This window comes from Babylonia areolata, chromosome 1 (genome assembly GCF_041734735.1).
Source record: "Babylonia areolata isolate BAREFJ2019XMU chromosome 1, ASM4173473v1, whole genome shotgun sequence".
NCBI classification, from domain to species: domain Eukaryota; kingdom Metazoa; phylum Mollusca; class Gastropoda; order Neogastropoda; family Buccinidae; genus Babylonia; species Babylonia areolata.
This window is the reverse complement of record NC_134876.1, coordinates 17,966,269-17,980,778: the sequence shown is the minus strand read 5'-3', so window position 1 is coordinate 17,980,778 and position 14,510 is coordinate 17,966,269. Positions and strand designations below refer to the sequence as shown.

The 14,510-nt window shown below is 46.7% G+C and overlaps 1 protein-coding gene across 3 annotated transcripts in view; it reads right to left on the bottom strand.

The window, feature by feature from the left end:
- Window positions 1-2,206: 2,206 nt before the first annotated feature.
- The window catches only part of LOC143280254 (ADP-ribosylation factor-like protein 4C), a 47,521-nt gene continuing 35,217 nt past the window's right edge, over window positions 2,207-14,510 (bottom strand). For 2 of the 3 annotated variants that reach the window (XM_076584888.1, XM_076584897.1), the window contains exons 2-3: window positions 7,298-8,488; window positions 2,207-4,668 (exon numbers count right to left, since the gene is read on the bottom strand). In XM_076584888.1, the coding sequence (XP_076441003.1) occupies window positions 4,341-4,668; window positions 7,298-7,527 (558 nt within the window). In that variant the 5' untranslated portion in view covers window positions 7,528-8,488 and the 3' untranslated portion in view covers window positions 2,207-4,340. The remainder of the gene's footprint in view (window positions 4,669-7,297; window positions 8,489-14,510) is intronic. The other variant, XR_013055010.1, reaches the window with a different exon arrangement.

Genomic DNA, 14,510 nt, shown 5'->3' with positions numbered 1-14,510 from the left:
TTAAACAACTGACTTCAGTGCCGCTCGGGCTCAGATGACAGTTACAATCAGAGGAAGAAGATGCAGAGGAGGAGGAGGAGGAGAAAGAGAAGGAGTAGGGTTTGAGGAGGTGGAACAGGAAGCGAAAGATGAGGAGGAGAAGAAGCATAAGTGGAGGAAGAAGAAAAAAAAAGGAACAAGGTAGATGATGATCATGATGATGATAATGATGATAATGAGAAGAAGAAAAAGAAAAAAAAGAAGAAGAAGAGGAAGAAAAAGAAAAAGAATTAAATCTGAGTTGACAGGTACAGAAAGAAATGTTTATTTATTTTCTTTTTATTATTTCTTCGTTTGGGGGCGGGGTTGGTTATGGGGGGATGGAGAATAGCTATAGACACACACATAACGTATAGAACATCAAATGATTTCTTACTGTTAAAAAAAAAAATCTACATCAATAAGAATAACAATAAAAATGTTAACACGGACTTTTTAACAAATCTCCCATTCTATTTGTTCGTGCTCATGAAATATCGAACCAGAAATCAACAAACACAATCGAACACACCATAAACGTTTCGTCACAGTATCGTTGCCTGCTTTATTCAAATCTATCATTAAAAAAAAAAAAAACAACAACAAAAAAACAAAACAAAAACACGTATTAAAAAAAAGGACAAAGCAATAAAGAAAAATGCTGTGTGCGCTGGTCTCGTTGTTTTCAAAGAACTTCTTAAATAAAACTAATGTTTCATTTTGTCATTCCTTTTTAACCCCCCCTCATTCATTCAATCTTTCAATCTCTCTCTCTTTCCGTCACTCTTCATTTCTCTGCGTGCAAAGTTTAGCAAACATCCACAACTGTAATTAAAAATAAATATTAAAATAAGGGAAAAGTTGTGGAGAATGCGTAGTCTATACATTTACATTTTATTAACACTCAAATCGCAAAACTGAAGAAGGGGCGAAAAAAAAACCCCAGAGATGTTATGAATTGGGTTTCATACAAAGTCGCTGTCACATTCTGTTGAACAATTGTTTTTTGTTTGTTTGCTTCTTTTTTTTCAATATTAATATATTTATTTTTAAACAAACAAACAAACAAAAAACAAAAAGTGCGTAAGGAGCATAGTAGTAACTAGGGGGGTTACAAAAATCATCCACTCTATAAAGTCTGCATCAAGAATGAGCCGAAAAAAAACCCAAAAAAAACAAACAAAAAAAAAAACACACCATCTTAAAACATCTTTAAAACAAAGACACGTGGAATTCAATATTTTCTGTGGAGGTTCCGCCAGTAGTTCATAATTTACAATTCATTTTTGTTCCATGAGGTGACACACGGAATTCTTGCTGCTTTCTCTACATACAGTCATCGCACTCGTTATTTTAATAATGAAAACAAATCCATTTCATTATCACCAAAGACATGTATCAGCTTTTTGTGTGAGGGGCTATTTTTCTTTTCTTCTTCTTTTTTTGGTCCAACACGTGCGGCCAGAGAGTCAGGTGGGCCGATATTATTATTCTCGTTTGAATTTGGCACTGCACTGTACTGCACTGCAACTAGTTGTTCCCCAATCCTGACAGTTTCCTTGGTATTACTGGCACGTGAATTGGTGTACCCGTTTTGGAGAAGGAAAAACAACGGAGAAGTTTTGTTTCACCCTCGCTGTGTGTGTGTGTGTGTGTGTGTGTGTGTGTGTGTGTGTGTGTGTGTGTGTGTGTGTGTGTGTGTGTGTGTGTGTGTGTGTGTGTGTTTTGCGCGCGTGAGTGTCACTGAGTGTGTATTTTGTTTTTTTGGATGTTTTTTTTTTTTTCTTTTCTTTCCTTTCTTCTTCCCAGCACAAACTGAATTATTGGTCTCAAAAGTCTACACTATCTCCCACCACGTTCGCACCGTTGACCAATGCTCATCACCACGAAAAAAAAAAAAAAAAAAATCCCTCTCCGGCACAGCAACAGAAAGAGTTGGGTTTTTGTTTTTGTGTTTTTCCTGACTTCGTTATTGCCATTTATTTTTCTCTTTTTTGTTTCAGCTCTCCTCCAGCAGAAGGGACACAGCTTGGCTCGTCACTTGATCCTTTTACCTTGATGAATCACTACAATCCGTCCTGACTTGAGTTTCCCTGCTCTGTGCACAGCTGATCAGTCTTTCAGTTTAAAAAAAAAAAAAAAAAAAAAAAAAATCGTTACAGAGTTCAGTCCTGCAGCTCAACCCCCCCCCCCCTACACACACACACACAATTCAGAAACACTTATCACTTCCGAAATTCGGAAAGTTATCACTCTCGTGACTCGGCAAGTTATCACGCCAGCCAAAGAACTCACGAATTTACGTGTCCCTCCAGAGACTCCAGGAAAGTGATCATCACTCACCGTGACTTGAAGAGTTATCCCTCACGTAACCACAACGGGATATGTATTGATCGTCACTTCCCGTGATCTGAAGAGTTATCCCTCACGTACCACAACGGGATATGTATTGATCGTCACTTCCCGTGATCTGAAGAGTTATCCCTCACGTAACTACTAGGGATATGCGTGTCATCACTCCCCGTAACCTGAAGAGTTATCCCTCATGTAACTACCAGGGATATATGTCGTCACTTCCCGTGACTTGAAGAGTTATCCCTCACGTAACTACCAGGGATATATGTCGTCACTTCCCGTGACTTGAAGCGTTATCACTCACGTAACTACTAGGGATATGTGTGTCATCACTCCCCGTAACCTGAAGAGTTATCCCTCATGTAACTACTAGGGATATGTGTCGTCACTTCCCGGAACATGAAGAGTTATCCCTAACGAATATCATCACCCTCTGTAACTTGGGAGAGCAATCCTTCAAGTAACTACTAGGGATATGTAAAGGCTGGGAAACTGTCCCTCTTCCTGCTCTGTCATGTTAACTATCATTTCCCAACTGGCCTTCTTTCCGGGAAACTTGGCGTGCCTTGTAGTGTCGGGATACATCATGACGGCATGAGCGGTTTGTTGCTGCTGGCTGTTTTGTTTAATAAATAAACAGTCTGTCATCTTGCCCTCTGTGTTTTTTTTTGTTGTAGTTGTTTTTGTGTCCTGTTTATGTTTTTGCGCGTCTCACCACACCTATCCACAAGTAGATGCCGACGACCAAGTCACTATACTGGGTATATATAATCACATATCATTTTTTTTGTTCAAGTACAAAGCCTTATCACGATGAAACAAAGATTGGGTGTTGTGGGGGGAAATTAAAGCGCATTATGTCAGTCAAAGCATTCCATTGGTACCAGGCCTCACAATTCTTTTTTTTTTTTCCCCTTCTTTCTCGAAGCCAAGACTGCGCAGGCGAGCAACGACCTTCAGCAAAATAAACAACATGCTTAAACAAACAAACAAACGTCACTTGTGAACAAGGAAAGCTTTTCATAGAGTGTGTAAGCATACAGATGGACCGATCCGTCACTGCAGTTACCTTACTTCACAACTGTACATTGCACTTCAAACTCCAAACAACCCGGAGGCTAGGAACCATTCAAAGCTTGTGTCTTGCTGTGTGTGTGTGTCGTCTCTACTGAAGAATGTTTGCTTTGGACTTCCATCTCAAGACCTTCAAGTGGAGGGTGTGAAGGAGGCAGCTTGCACTACAACCGCCCCCCCCCCCCCCCCAACCCCATCCCCCCTCTCCTCCATGCATAAGATCTGGTTCCTGTTCCTTCCGCCCGTAAGATCATGTAGATGGAGACGCAGGAATGAATGAGGCTGCCTGTTGGAATACCGATTTCCTTGCCACTGGCGTCAGTGCTGTTGTCTCACACCACCAGATCCCAGTTTCAGATCTCCCCGCTTGCCAAACCCAGAACAGGTCCAGGGGTGAAGGATCGCCCTGACTTCACCCTTACCGAACGACGTTCCTGCTGATTGTACACTGGCATCCAGCACCCTTCAATCTGTGGTTGATAGACGCAGCATAAGAACCAACATTTCCAAACCAGAAAATCCAGCTTTTCCAGGACTCATGAAAAAAAAACAACCCAATGAACATCAACCCGTCGATTTAAACAAAATCTTCACCAGATTCCCACATCTTCAGAGTCCCAAGCACACTCAAACTAAAACTGTCACCGTCAAAACAAAGATCTTCTCATCCCAATCATTACCACGGAGACAAGGAAAGGATGGAAGAAAGGAAGGTAGGACCAGGGAAGGGAGACATACCCAGAGCAGGGCAGAACCTCCTCCTCCTCTTCTTCCTCCTCCTCATTCCACTTCCAGCACTGACCATTACCACAGGGAGACAAGGGCATGAAGGAAGGGATGGCCAGGGAAGGGTGACATACCCAGAGCAGGACAGAACCTCCTCCTCCTCCCTGTCACCTGGCCTGCTTCCCCTTGCCCTTCTTCCACTTGCGCACCATCTCCACCATGCAGTCCATGGCCTCCCCCAGCCCTTCGCCCGTCACGGCACACACGGGCAGCACGTGGCACTGCTGCGTCACAGACAGCTCGGGCACCGACAGCTCCTTGCCCACGTCCTCGGGACTGAGGGAGTCTGGCAGGTCCTGCTTGTTGGCCAGCACCAGGGTGGGCAGGCATCCGGGGTTGTTCTGACCTTTGACCAGCCGCAGCAGCTCCACGCGCGCCTCGTCCAGCTTCTCGCGGTCCGCAGAGTCCACCACGTACACGATGCCCTGGGCAGACCTGCAGACACACAATGGTGATGACAATGTAAATGACATTTGGAGGTTTATTTTATTTGTCAGGCCTCCGGCTCATGACAAAGAAGTAGGCCACACACACACACACACACACACACAAACACACACAAAACACACCCAGAAAACACAAAAAAAACCTACCGAATAATGAATCACACAGTACCCAACAACAAAAAGTATTATATCATAAATGAATCACATAGCCTCGAACAAAACAATATTAAATATGAACCACACATTTGAACAATACATCCACAGACACGTGGGCACTCACACACACACACAAACACATACTCTCCCGCTTCCACGTAGACGATGCCCTGGTCTTACCTGCTGGGGAGGGGGGGGAGGGGGAGACACATACTGATAATGACAATGACAAAGGTTTATTTTATTTTCTAGGCCTCCGGCTCAGGACAAAGAAGTGGGCCACCAAAAAACAAACAAACAAACAAAAAACACGCATAATGAATCACACAGTATCCAACAACAAAAAGTATTATATAATGAATCACATAGCATGGAACAAAACAATACTAAATAATGAACCACACGTGTGAACAATACATCCACGGACACATGGGGATAAGACAAACAAGAGAGGCAAGGCCTTCAAGACTCACTTGTGATGCACTTTTAAAAAAATCCAAGCTTTTTATGTGTTGAGGATAATTTCAAAATGTAATGTTTAAGATGAGAAAGATCAGTTTAAAGCAAATTAAGTCCCCTAGCATTAATTACAGAGTAATTTCCCTTTTTTACTATCTGCACCAAAACGTTTGCAAAATAAATAAAACTTCCATGCTCAGCAAAAGAAGTTCCTGTTTGAACAAAAAATGAAAATAATGACTGCTCTTGTTGTTGGGTCAGAATATCAGATCAAAGTGCCAAGTTTAGAGAATACAAAAAATATAACAGTAAATGTAGTTTGCATATAATCAGGCTTCATATTTTATTTTTTTGTGCCCATCCCAGAGGTGCAATATTGTTTTAAACAAGATGACTGGAAAGAACTGAATTTTTCCTATTTTTATGCCTAATTTGGTGTCAACTGACAAAGTATTTGCAGAGAAAATGTCAATGTTAAAGTTTACCACGGACACACAGACACACACACACACAGACAACCGAACACCGGGTTAAAACATAGACTCACTTTGTTTACACAAGTGAGTCAAAAATGAAAATGGCAAAGCTTTATTTGTAAAGCCTCCTGGTTCATAACAAAGAAGGGGGCCATGAAGAAAAAACAAACAAAGAAGCAAAACAAAACAACAACGAATCTCACATAGCATGAATAATAATCATATCCACGCGCACACGGACACTTGCACACAAACACATGCTCCCCCCCTCTTTCATGTTCACGACACCCTGCACAGACCTGCAGGTGGGACAGAGAGGCAATGACAATGACAATGACAAGATGTGGTGGTGGTGGTTTTTTATTGCCCATTCAAGCGTCATTACAACGCCCTTCAGACATTTGGGGGGCCCTCGATGGGGGCCTAGAATGAACAAAACATATTTGTGAACGCTTCTCATAACACAGAGAGTAAGACAGAGCAAGCAAGCGAGCCAGTGAGAGAGAGAGAGAGAGAACGAGAGAGAACGTGGGTTGGTGGTGGCAGAGAGAGAGACAGGGAGCAACCCAAAATCTTATTGATACACCTGTCATCACCACCACAAACCACACACCATAAACCTGTCATCACCACCCCTATCCACACAACCTCACGCCCAACCTTCCACCAATACACCTCCTCCAGGCCACCCAGCTCATGCCTGATTAGATGTGGGACTGTCACGACTGTCGCATGCTGTCCTCACTCCAAAGACACCCCCCCCCCTCCCACCATCACCCCCTCTCTTAATCCTCCTCCAAACTCCCATCTCCAGGCTATTCTAGCTCTCTTACCTAAGGCAAGACTTAGAGGCCGCAAGCTGGCCTTGTCTTACGTCCCAGATACATTGCTCTCTCTCTCTCTCTCTCCCCTCCTCCCCCCGAACCCCCCCCCCCCCCTCCCCACCTCTATCTCTCCCCTCAGCCACCCTACCACAATAATCCCAACAACAGTAAAATGAGAGATGACTGCTGTGCTGAGTCCATAAGAAGTTCTACAAATGGAGAAAGTCAGCAGTCATCTTACATTTTATCGTTGGAGAACTTCCCATGGACTCAGCTGTCATCTTTCATTTTATCGTACGTACTTTTTATCAACACCACCTTGACTGCAACCAATGTCTTCAGTTTTTACTGAACAACCCACGGTTTTTGTTGAACCTTGCACGGGTACAAATACCTAGACTTCCCCCATCTTCTGCTATCCCTAACATCATCCCCTACCTCCCGCAAGTCTCTGCCCCCCGCATCCCCCACCCCATTCCCCCCAACATAAAAACGAACACCCTCTCAAGGCCAGATCAGTTCACCTAAGGTAGGACTTCCACAGGTTGTCCTTGTCGCCTAACTACCCCCACCCCTCCCCACCACAACTACCTCCGACCTACCCCCATCCTCTGCTCCCCCCTCCTCCACCCTACCGCCCCCCTACCTCTACCCTCCCCCCACTTCCTCCAACACCCCTCTCCAGGCTACAGCTCTCTCTCACCTGAGGTAGGACTTCCACAGGGGCCGCATGTTGTCCTTGCCGCCCACGTCCCAGATGGAGAAGGTGACGCCCTTGGCCTGCCCCGAGTGGCCCTCCACCTTCTCGCAGTTGAAGCCCACGGTGGGCTGCGTGTGCATGTACTGGCCGAACTTGAGGCGGTACAGCAGGGTGGTCTTGCCCGTGTTCTCCAGGCCAACCAGCACCAGCTGCACCGAGGACCCCCCGCCCATCCTCCTCTGCTCCTCCTTCCTTCCTCCTCCTCTTGTCTCCTTCTTCCTTCCTCCTCCTCCTCTTTCTTCCTCTCCTCTCTCTCTCCTCCCACTCTCTGGCACTGACACTGTGTCAATGTCTATCTCTCTCTTCTTTCCACCCTCGTCTCTCTCTCTCTCTCTCTCTTCTCCTTCCTCCTCTCTTTCTTCGTCCCCCTCTCTCTCTCGCTCTCCTACTGTCTCTTCCTCCTCACCTTTTCTTCCTCTCCAGCTCCCTCCCCACCACCTCCCACAAGTCCCCGACCTATTCGCGGGACAACTCACCGCCTACATCTTCTCTTCTGCCCTTCTTCTCAGTCCTCTCAACTTCTGCTTGGTTTTCGTCATCTTCGTCAAGCGTTTGTTGCTGTTTTTGTTAAGAAAAATCCAGTAAAGGTGGACAGATTTTTTTTTTTAATATATAAAGGTGCTTGGGTATTGCCTTTTTTCTTCTTTCTTTTTGTGTATACTATTTTGTTCTCAAGTTCTTTTACGGTGGTCTTTAAGGTCTACTTAGTAGTGATCCTACTAGTTCTAAGGGTGCTTGGCTGAGGAAAGATCTTTGATGGTCTTGAAGACTCTTACACTGATTGGAGGAAGGTTTTTGTGTGGTGTTGACTTTTTGTCCCTTCCTTCCTTCCTTCCTTTCTTCTCTTTCTGAGGACGGGTGGACGGGTTGGTTCACAACGCTCTGACTCAAACACCGCTCCTGTTCGCAGTCCGAGTCAATCCGGACACCGATCTTGGCCGCTGCTGTCTGTACACACAGACACGCGCTGCGAGTGGAGTCAGTCTCTCCGTCACGTCCGTCACGTCCGTCTCTCCGATGGGTCAGTATCTCAGAGGGGTCAGGTCAGTCAGCATCTCTGTCTCTGTCTCTCTCTCTAGTGTGCTGGATGTGGTCACTGGATACGTCTCGTCACCAAGGGATTCCTCGTGGGTTCTGGAATGAAGAAAAGAATTACAACAATGATTACAATCATAAATTTGTATTTCTCTCTCTCTCTCTCTCTCTCTCTCTCTCTACACACACACACACACACACACACACACACACACACACACACACATATATATATATATATATATATATATATATAATAAATTTTTAAAAAAAGCGCGGCCAGGTACAGCAGATGCAGTGCAATATCTTGATGAGCAACAGTTCAGTCTCGGGTGGTTCGTGGCTGCGTCATCCCTGTGCTTTCCATGCTTCTACCTTTTCAGACAGAGACAGACAGACAGAGAGAGAAAGAAAAAAGAGAGAGAGACATAGACATAGAGACAGAGAGAGAAAGAGACAGAGACAGAGAGAGACAGAGAGAGACAGAGAGATACAGAAAGAGAGACAGAGAGAGAGAGTGAAAGATACGGATGCTGATAATTTATTCAAATACAGGTAACTGCCCCTCATGAAGGGGTGCAAACACATTCATGAACATATAACAAAAGCACTAAGTAATACGCGGTCATGTCATCAAGAAAGAAAGTTCAGTATTTTCAGACATCGTATCGGAGAGTTCTGATCGCTTACAGAGAGAACGAGAGCGAGAGCGAGACAAGACAAGACCATGTGTTGGTGCTTTTGATTTCCCCTTTCCCCCATCCCCTGATATGAGCAAGGCTAAAGTCAATAAACCATTTGTCTTGAGCGAGAGAGAGAGAGAGACAGAGACAGACAGACAGTGACAGAGAAAAGAAGAGAGACACAGAGATTTCAGCAGACAGAGAGACAGTCACGTAGGGAGACTAAGAAACAGGACAAGGAAAAACAAACACAGACACACAGACACAGACACAGAGAGAGAGGGAGAGAGAGACTAACAAACAAAGAAACAGACAAGAGGCAGAGAGAGTGACACATGCAAGAGACTGCACACACACAAACCGAGGAAGACAGCAAATAAGTTCGACAAACAAACCCAGCTTCCCCCCACACACACCCCCACGAACCTCCTCCCCCTTCCACCCCATCCCCGCGCGACAAAGACTGTCAAAACACAACACTAACCCCTCCACGCTAACCCACCACACGTTGTCCCAGAACGACATACCTATCTCTGAGCTAGCCTCTAATACAACGTATACGTGTGTAACAGTCATTGTTCGGTGCACTCATGGGACACTGGAGCTTAATAATAATAATAATAATAATAATAATAATACATAGTTTTCCTATGGCGCGATATCCAGCACCAATGCTGCTCAAAGGGCCATACATCATAGTTGACTATACACATACCTTAAAAAAAAAAACCAAAAAACCCCAACATATCAACCGCTATCTGACAATGGAAAACATCCAGTGTGTTCGTATGAATGGAAAAAGCACACTAAAGATTATAAAAGCTATGAAGTAAATAACGCTTAGATTAACCCTTTCACCGCCAGTTAATTTAGAGTACAAAAAATTCCCTTGTGGTATAAACACAGAAAAGAAAGTGGCTGAGAATAGCTGGGGATTCCCCCTCCGATGTATAGAAAATATGGCCTATCCTACCACTGGACATTAAGAGCAGTGGGTTCATGCATAACAGACCAATGAACGGTCACCTTTCCGTGATATGGGTCCTCTACCACGCCTGTGCATAAATGCGAGCTTGGTGGTGAAAGGGTTAAAACATGATGCATTTCATAGAACACACACCAACACACCCACACCATGCGAATGCACAATACGTTCGAACGAACAACTCACATGATTCCCAGCTACCCCCACCCCCAGTTAACACCCCTACTCACACAATCGTTGCTCGGAAATCTTATGAGCACTGGTGCTCAAAACCTTGTGTTGAGGAGGAGGGGGGCGGGAGGTGTGTGTGTGGGGGGGGAGGTGTAGGAGAGAAAAAGCCCACAAATCACTGGCACACAATAATCATCCCCTTCGGCAGTCAGAGCAAAAATAACAATGATTTCCTCCCCTTCTCTCTTGCTTCCCATGGTTTTCAACCTGGACAGTCACAATAATAGCGTGTGGGGGCATGTTGAGAGCAATTTGTTGCTGACTTGGCTAGCCTTTATTTAAGGGGGTGGTGTGTCCTTATGTCAGACCTCCAGAACAGAAAAAAAAAAGACTTGGGGGCGGGAGGGTGGGGGAGGGTGGGGTTGGGGGGTTGGAGGGTGGGGTTGGGGGGCGGGAGGGTGGGGGCATGGAGAAAGGGGTAGGGGGCATTTTGCATTCTGTCAGAATTTGAAACCCTCCAATTTCACTTTTGTCTTGAACAGGCAAAACTTAACCAATGTGTGTGTGTGTGTGTGTGTGTGTGTGTGTGTGTGTGTGTGTGTGTGTGTGGACTATGCATATACACGCGTGTGTGTTCGGCTTTGTTTTAAACGTTTTTTCACTGAAAATAGGAAACGTAACATTTGACAAGCGTGTTAGAATGCATTCATGCATATATATATATATATATATATATATATATATAAACGTGTATTGTACATGCGCACACGTGTGTGTCAACTGTATGCGCGGGTGAAAGCGTGTTTGTGCATGAGACAGAGAGTGAGTCGGAGATACAGAGATACAGAAACACAGAGACTCATGGCTCAGATGGTTAACCGACGAAAGCAGCACGCTCAATATCACCACGTGAAAAACATACTTCCTCCCCTCCCTCCTTCCCCTGAACTCACACACGCTAATCACTGTCTTCCTCCGCATTTCACACAAGGAATACACGACACTGATAAATATTCAACAGTCAGGTGTACGTACATACACCACGGACTTGAACACAATTTCCGTGACATACACAAACTGCAATGATAACATGTTACAAGATCCAGCACGTACGTACACACACGTCATCACACTCAGCACTAAAACACCAGAGAGAAAAAAAATGTTCTAAAAATTCTCCACATTCACGCGTTGTTCCGTGATAGCATGTCGACAAATACAAAACTGGAAAGCCCTGTTGTTAAGAATCAACAGCCTTCACCTACTTTGGTTCCTGACTGCCGGCAGACCATAACGAATCATGACGGAACTCATGAAAGCAGACCAAAGTTTGACATTCTAGTCTCTTTCCTCTTTCTCTTCACACACAGTTTAAAAAGAAAGAAAAAAAAAAAGTCTTGCAATACTGACGCTGGTGACAGCAGAGTGAAAAGTAAAGTCAACACACTGCGCTAGTTTTAAACCAACACTGACCGACACAGCTGTTACAAACAAGTCACAATCGAAAAAAAACTGACCCCCCAACCCCCTCACCCCACCCTCTCCAACCAACCACACACACACACACACACACACCTCTTCCCCTTCCACCTCCAAAACCCCCTCCCCCCCCTCTCTCTCTCTCCGCCCCCTTTTCCTCAAAACCCCCTCCCACTTCTATTCGTCGTTGGACACGCAGGTTTACGCTACCCTTCCCCAATAAAATGTAGGTCAGTCGACGATTTCCCCCCACCTTTTTTTTGGGGGGGGGGGGGGGGGGGGGGGGGGGGGGGGGGGGGGGGGGCGTGGGGGGCATAGGGGGGCGGGGAAGGAGGGATGGGTGTGTGTGTTTGTTTCGTTTCCTGAAAAGCCTTCCGCATTTGTGACGCACAAACTAATCACAGATCCGAAACTTGTTACATGTATGTATACGCAGCACATAGCCCTGACAGAAAGCAGTGTTAACAAAATGATCCGTGATTGGCTGTCTCCGGTGAAGGGAACCAATCAGATACAACTTTTTAAATAACAGTTTGTGCGTAGTTGGTGCTGCGAGAGTAGGTGTCAGGACAAAGTCGGTGATTTTTTTTTCTTTCTTTCTTCTTCTTTTGGGGGAAAGGGGGGTGGTGGGTGGGTGGGGTACCCCGTGAGGATGGGTCACAGTGTGTGTGTGTGGGTGGACAGGTGCGGTCTGTTGGGGGTGGACTACCGAGTGTGAGGGGTGTGGGACCAGCTTTGGGACAGCACAAGGTGGGCAGCTAACCGACTGGGGGAGTGCTCTGATTGTTCGTCGTGACGGGGGCTTGTTGGGGCAAAAACCGCTGGACAGAATGGAGTCATGTGCTATCTGCAGTATACGTGTGTTCCAATGCGGGAAAACTATGGTATTAGTACATAAATGTTATATATAGGGATGCCAGGGTAATGTGTCCATTCATCTGTGTGTGTATGTGTGTGTGTGTGTGTGTGTGTGTGTGTGTGTGTGTGTGTGTGTGTGTGTGTGTGTGTGTGTGTGTGTGTGTGTGTGCATGTCCGGGTCTGTCTGTTTGTCTGTCTGTCTCTCTATATTTCAGTTTTACGTCTTCCCGTACTAGATCAATACTAAAGTTTTAAGGTTAAAGGTTCCATAACCTTTACAGCCATCGGGGAACTGACTTCATATTCACTGTGTCAATGGATCGGCATCAGAAATTGTTTTGACACGTCTGTGTGTATGTGCACACGCGCACGTGTGTACGTGTGTGTGTGTATACGTGTGTGTGTGTGCGCGCGCGCGTGTGTGTGTGTTTGTGTGCGCGTATGTGTGTGTGTGTGCATGTGTTTGTATGTGTGTGTGGTGTTTGTATGTGTGTGTGCGTGTGTGTGTGTGTGTGTGTGTGTGTGTGTGTGTGTGTGTGTGTGTGTGTGTGTGTGTGTGTGTGTGTGTGTGTGTGTGTGAGTCTCTTTGTGTGTGTTTGTCTCAATGGCAGTTGTGGCAAAACCAGGTGAGCAAACGTGCCTGTGCATTCTTTATCAGAGGATTGGCAATGGCGCACATTATTCACAAATAACCTCCTTCCCATAGGTGTAAAGTCATTCATTGGTTTAACTCTCTCTCTCCCTCCACCCTCTCTCTCTCCCTATACCTCCCTCCCTCTCTCTCTCTCTCAATCTTTCTCTCTCACCCCCCACCCCCGCCTCTCTCAATCTCCCTCTCCCTCTCTCCCAACCTCTCTCTCCCTATAGCTCCCTTTCTCTCCCCCCTCTCTCTCTCTCTCTACCTAGAGCTTTCCCCCCTCTCTCTCTCAATCTCTCTCTCCCTCTCTCTGAATCTGTCTCCCTCTCTCTGTCTCTCCCTACAACTCCTTCTCTCTCTCTCTCTCTCAATCTTTCTCTCTCTCTCTCTCCCTCTCTCAATCTCTCTCTCCCTCTCTCTCAATCTCTCTCTCTCCCTAGAGCTCCCTCTCCCTCCCCCCCCTCTCTCTCTCCCGAGAGCTCCCTCCCCTCTTTCTCTCCCTCCCCCCTCTCTCTCCCAAGAGCTCTCTCTCCCTCCCCCCCTCTCTCTCTCCCTAGAGCTCCCTCTCCCTCCACCCCCTCTCTCTCTCTCTAGAGCTCCCTCTCCCTCCCCCCCTCTCCCTAGAGCTCCCTCCCCTCTCTCTCCCTCCCCCCTCTCTCTCTCCCTCCCCCCTCTCTCTCCCTCCCCCCTCTCTCTCCCAAGAGCTCTCTCTCCCTCCCCCCCTCTCTCTCTCCCTAGAGCTCCCTCCCCTCTCTCTCTCCCTCCCCCCCTCTCTCTCTCCCTCCCCCTCTCTCTCTCCCTCCCCCCTCTCTCTCCCAAGAGCTCTCTCTCCCTCCCCCCCCCCTCTCTCTCTCCCTAGAGCTCCCTCTCCCTCCCCCCCCTCTCTCTCTCCCTAGAGCTCCCTCTCCCTCCCCCCCCCCTCTCTCTCCCTAGAGCTCCCTCCCCTCTCTCTCTCCCTCCCCCCCTCTCTCTCCCTCCCCCCTCTCTCTCCCAAGAGCTCTCTCTCCCCCCCTCTCTCTCTCTCCCTAGAGCTCCCTCCCCTCTCTCTCTCCCTCCCCCCCCTCTCTCTCTCCCTCCCCCCTCTCTCTCTCCCTCCCCCCTCTCTCTCCCAAGAGCTCTCTCTCCCTCCCCCCCCTCTCTCTCTCCCTATAGCTCCCTCCCCTCTCTCTCTCCCCCCCCCCCCCTCTCTCTCTCTCCAAAGAGCTCTCTCTCTTTCTCTCTCCCTCCCTCCCTCTTCCTCTCCCCCTCTCGCTCAATGTGAGAAGAGAGGAGGGGCAGAAAATGGGCAAACATGTTTCATAACGCCCT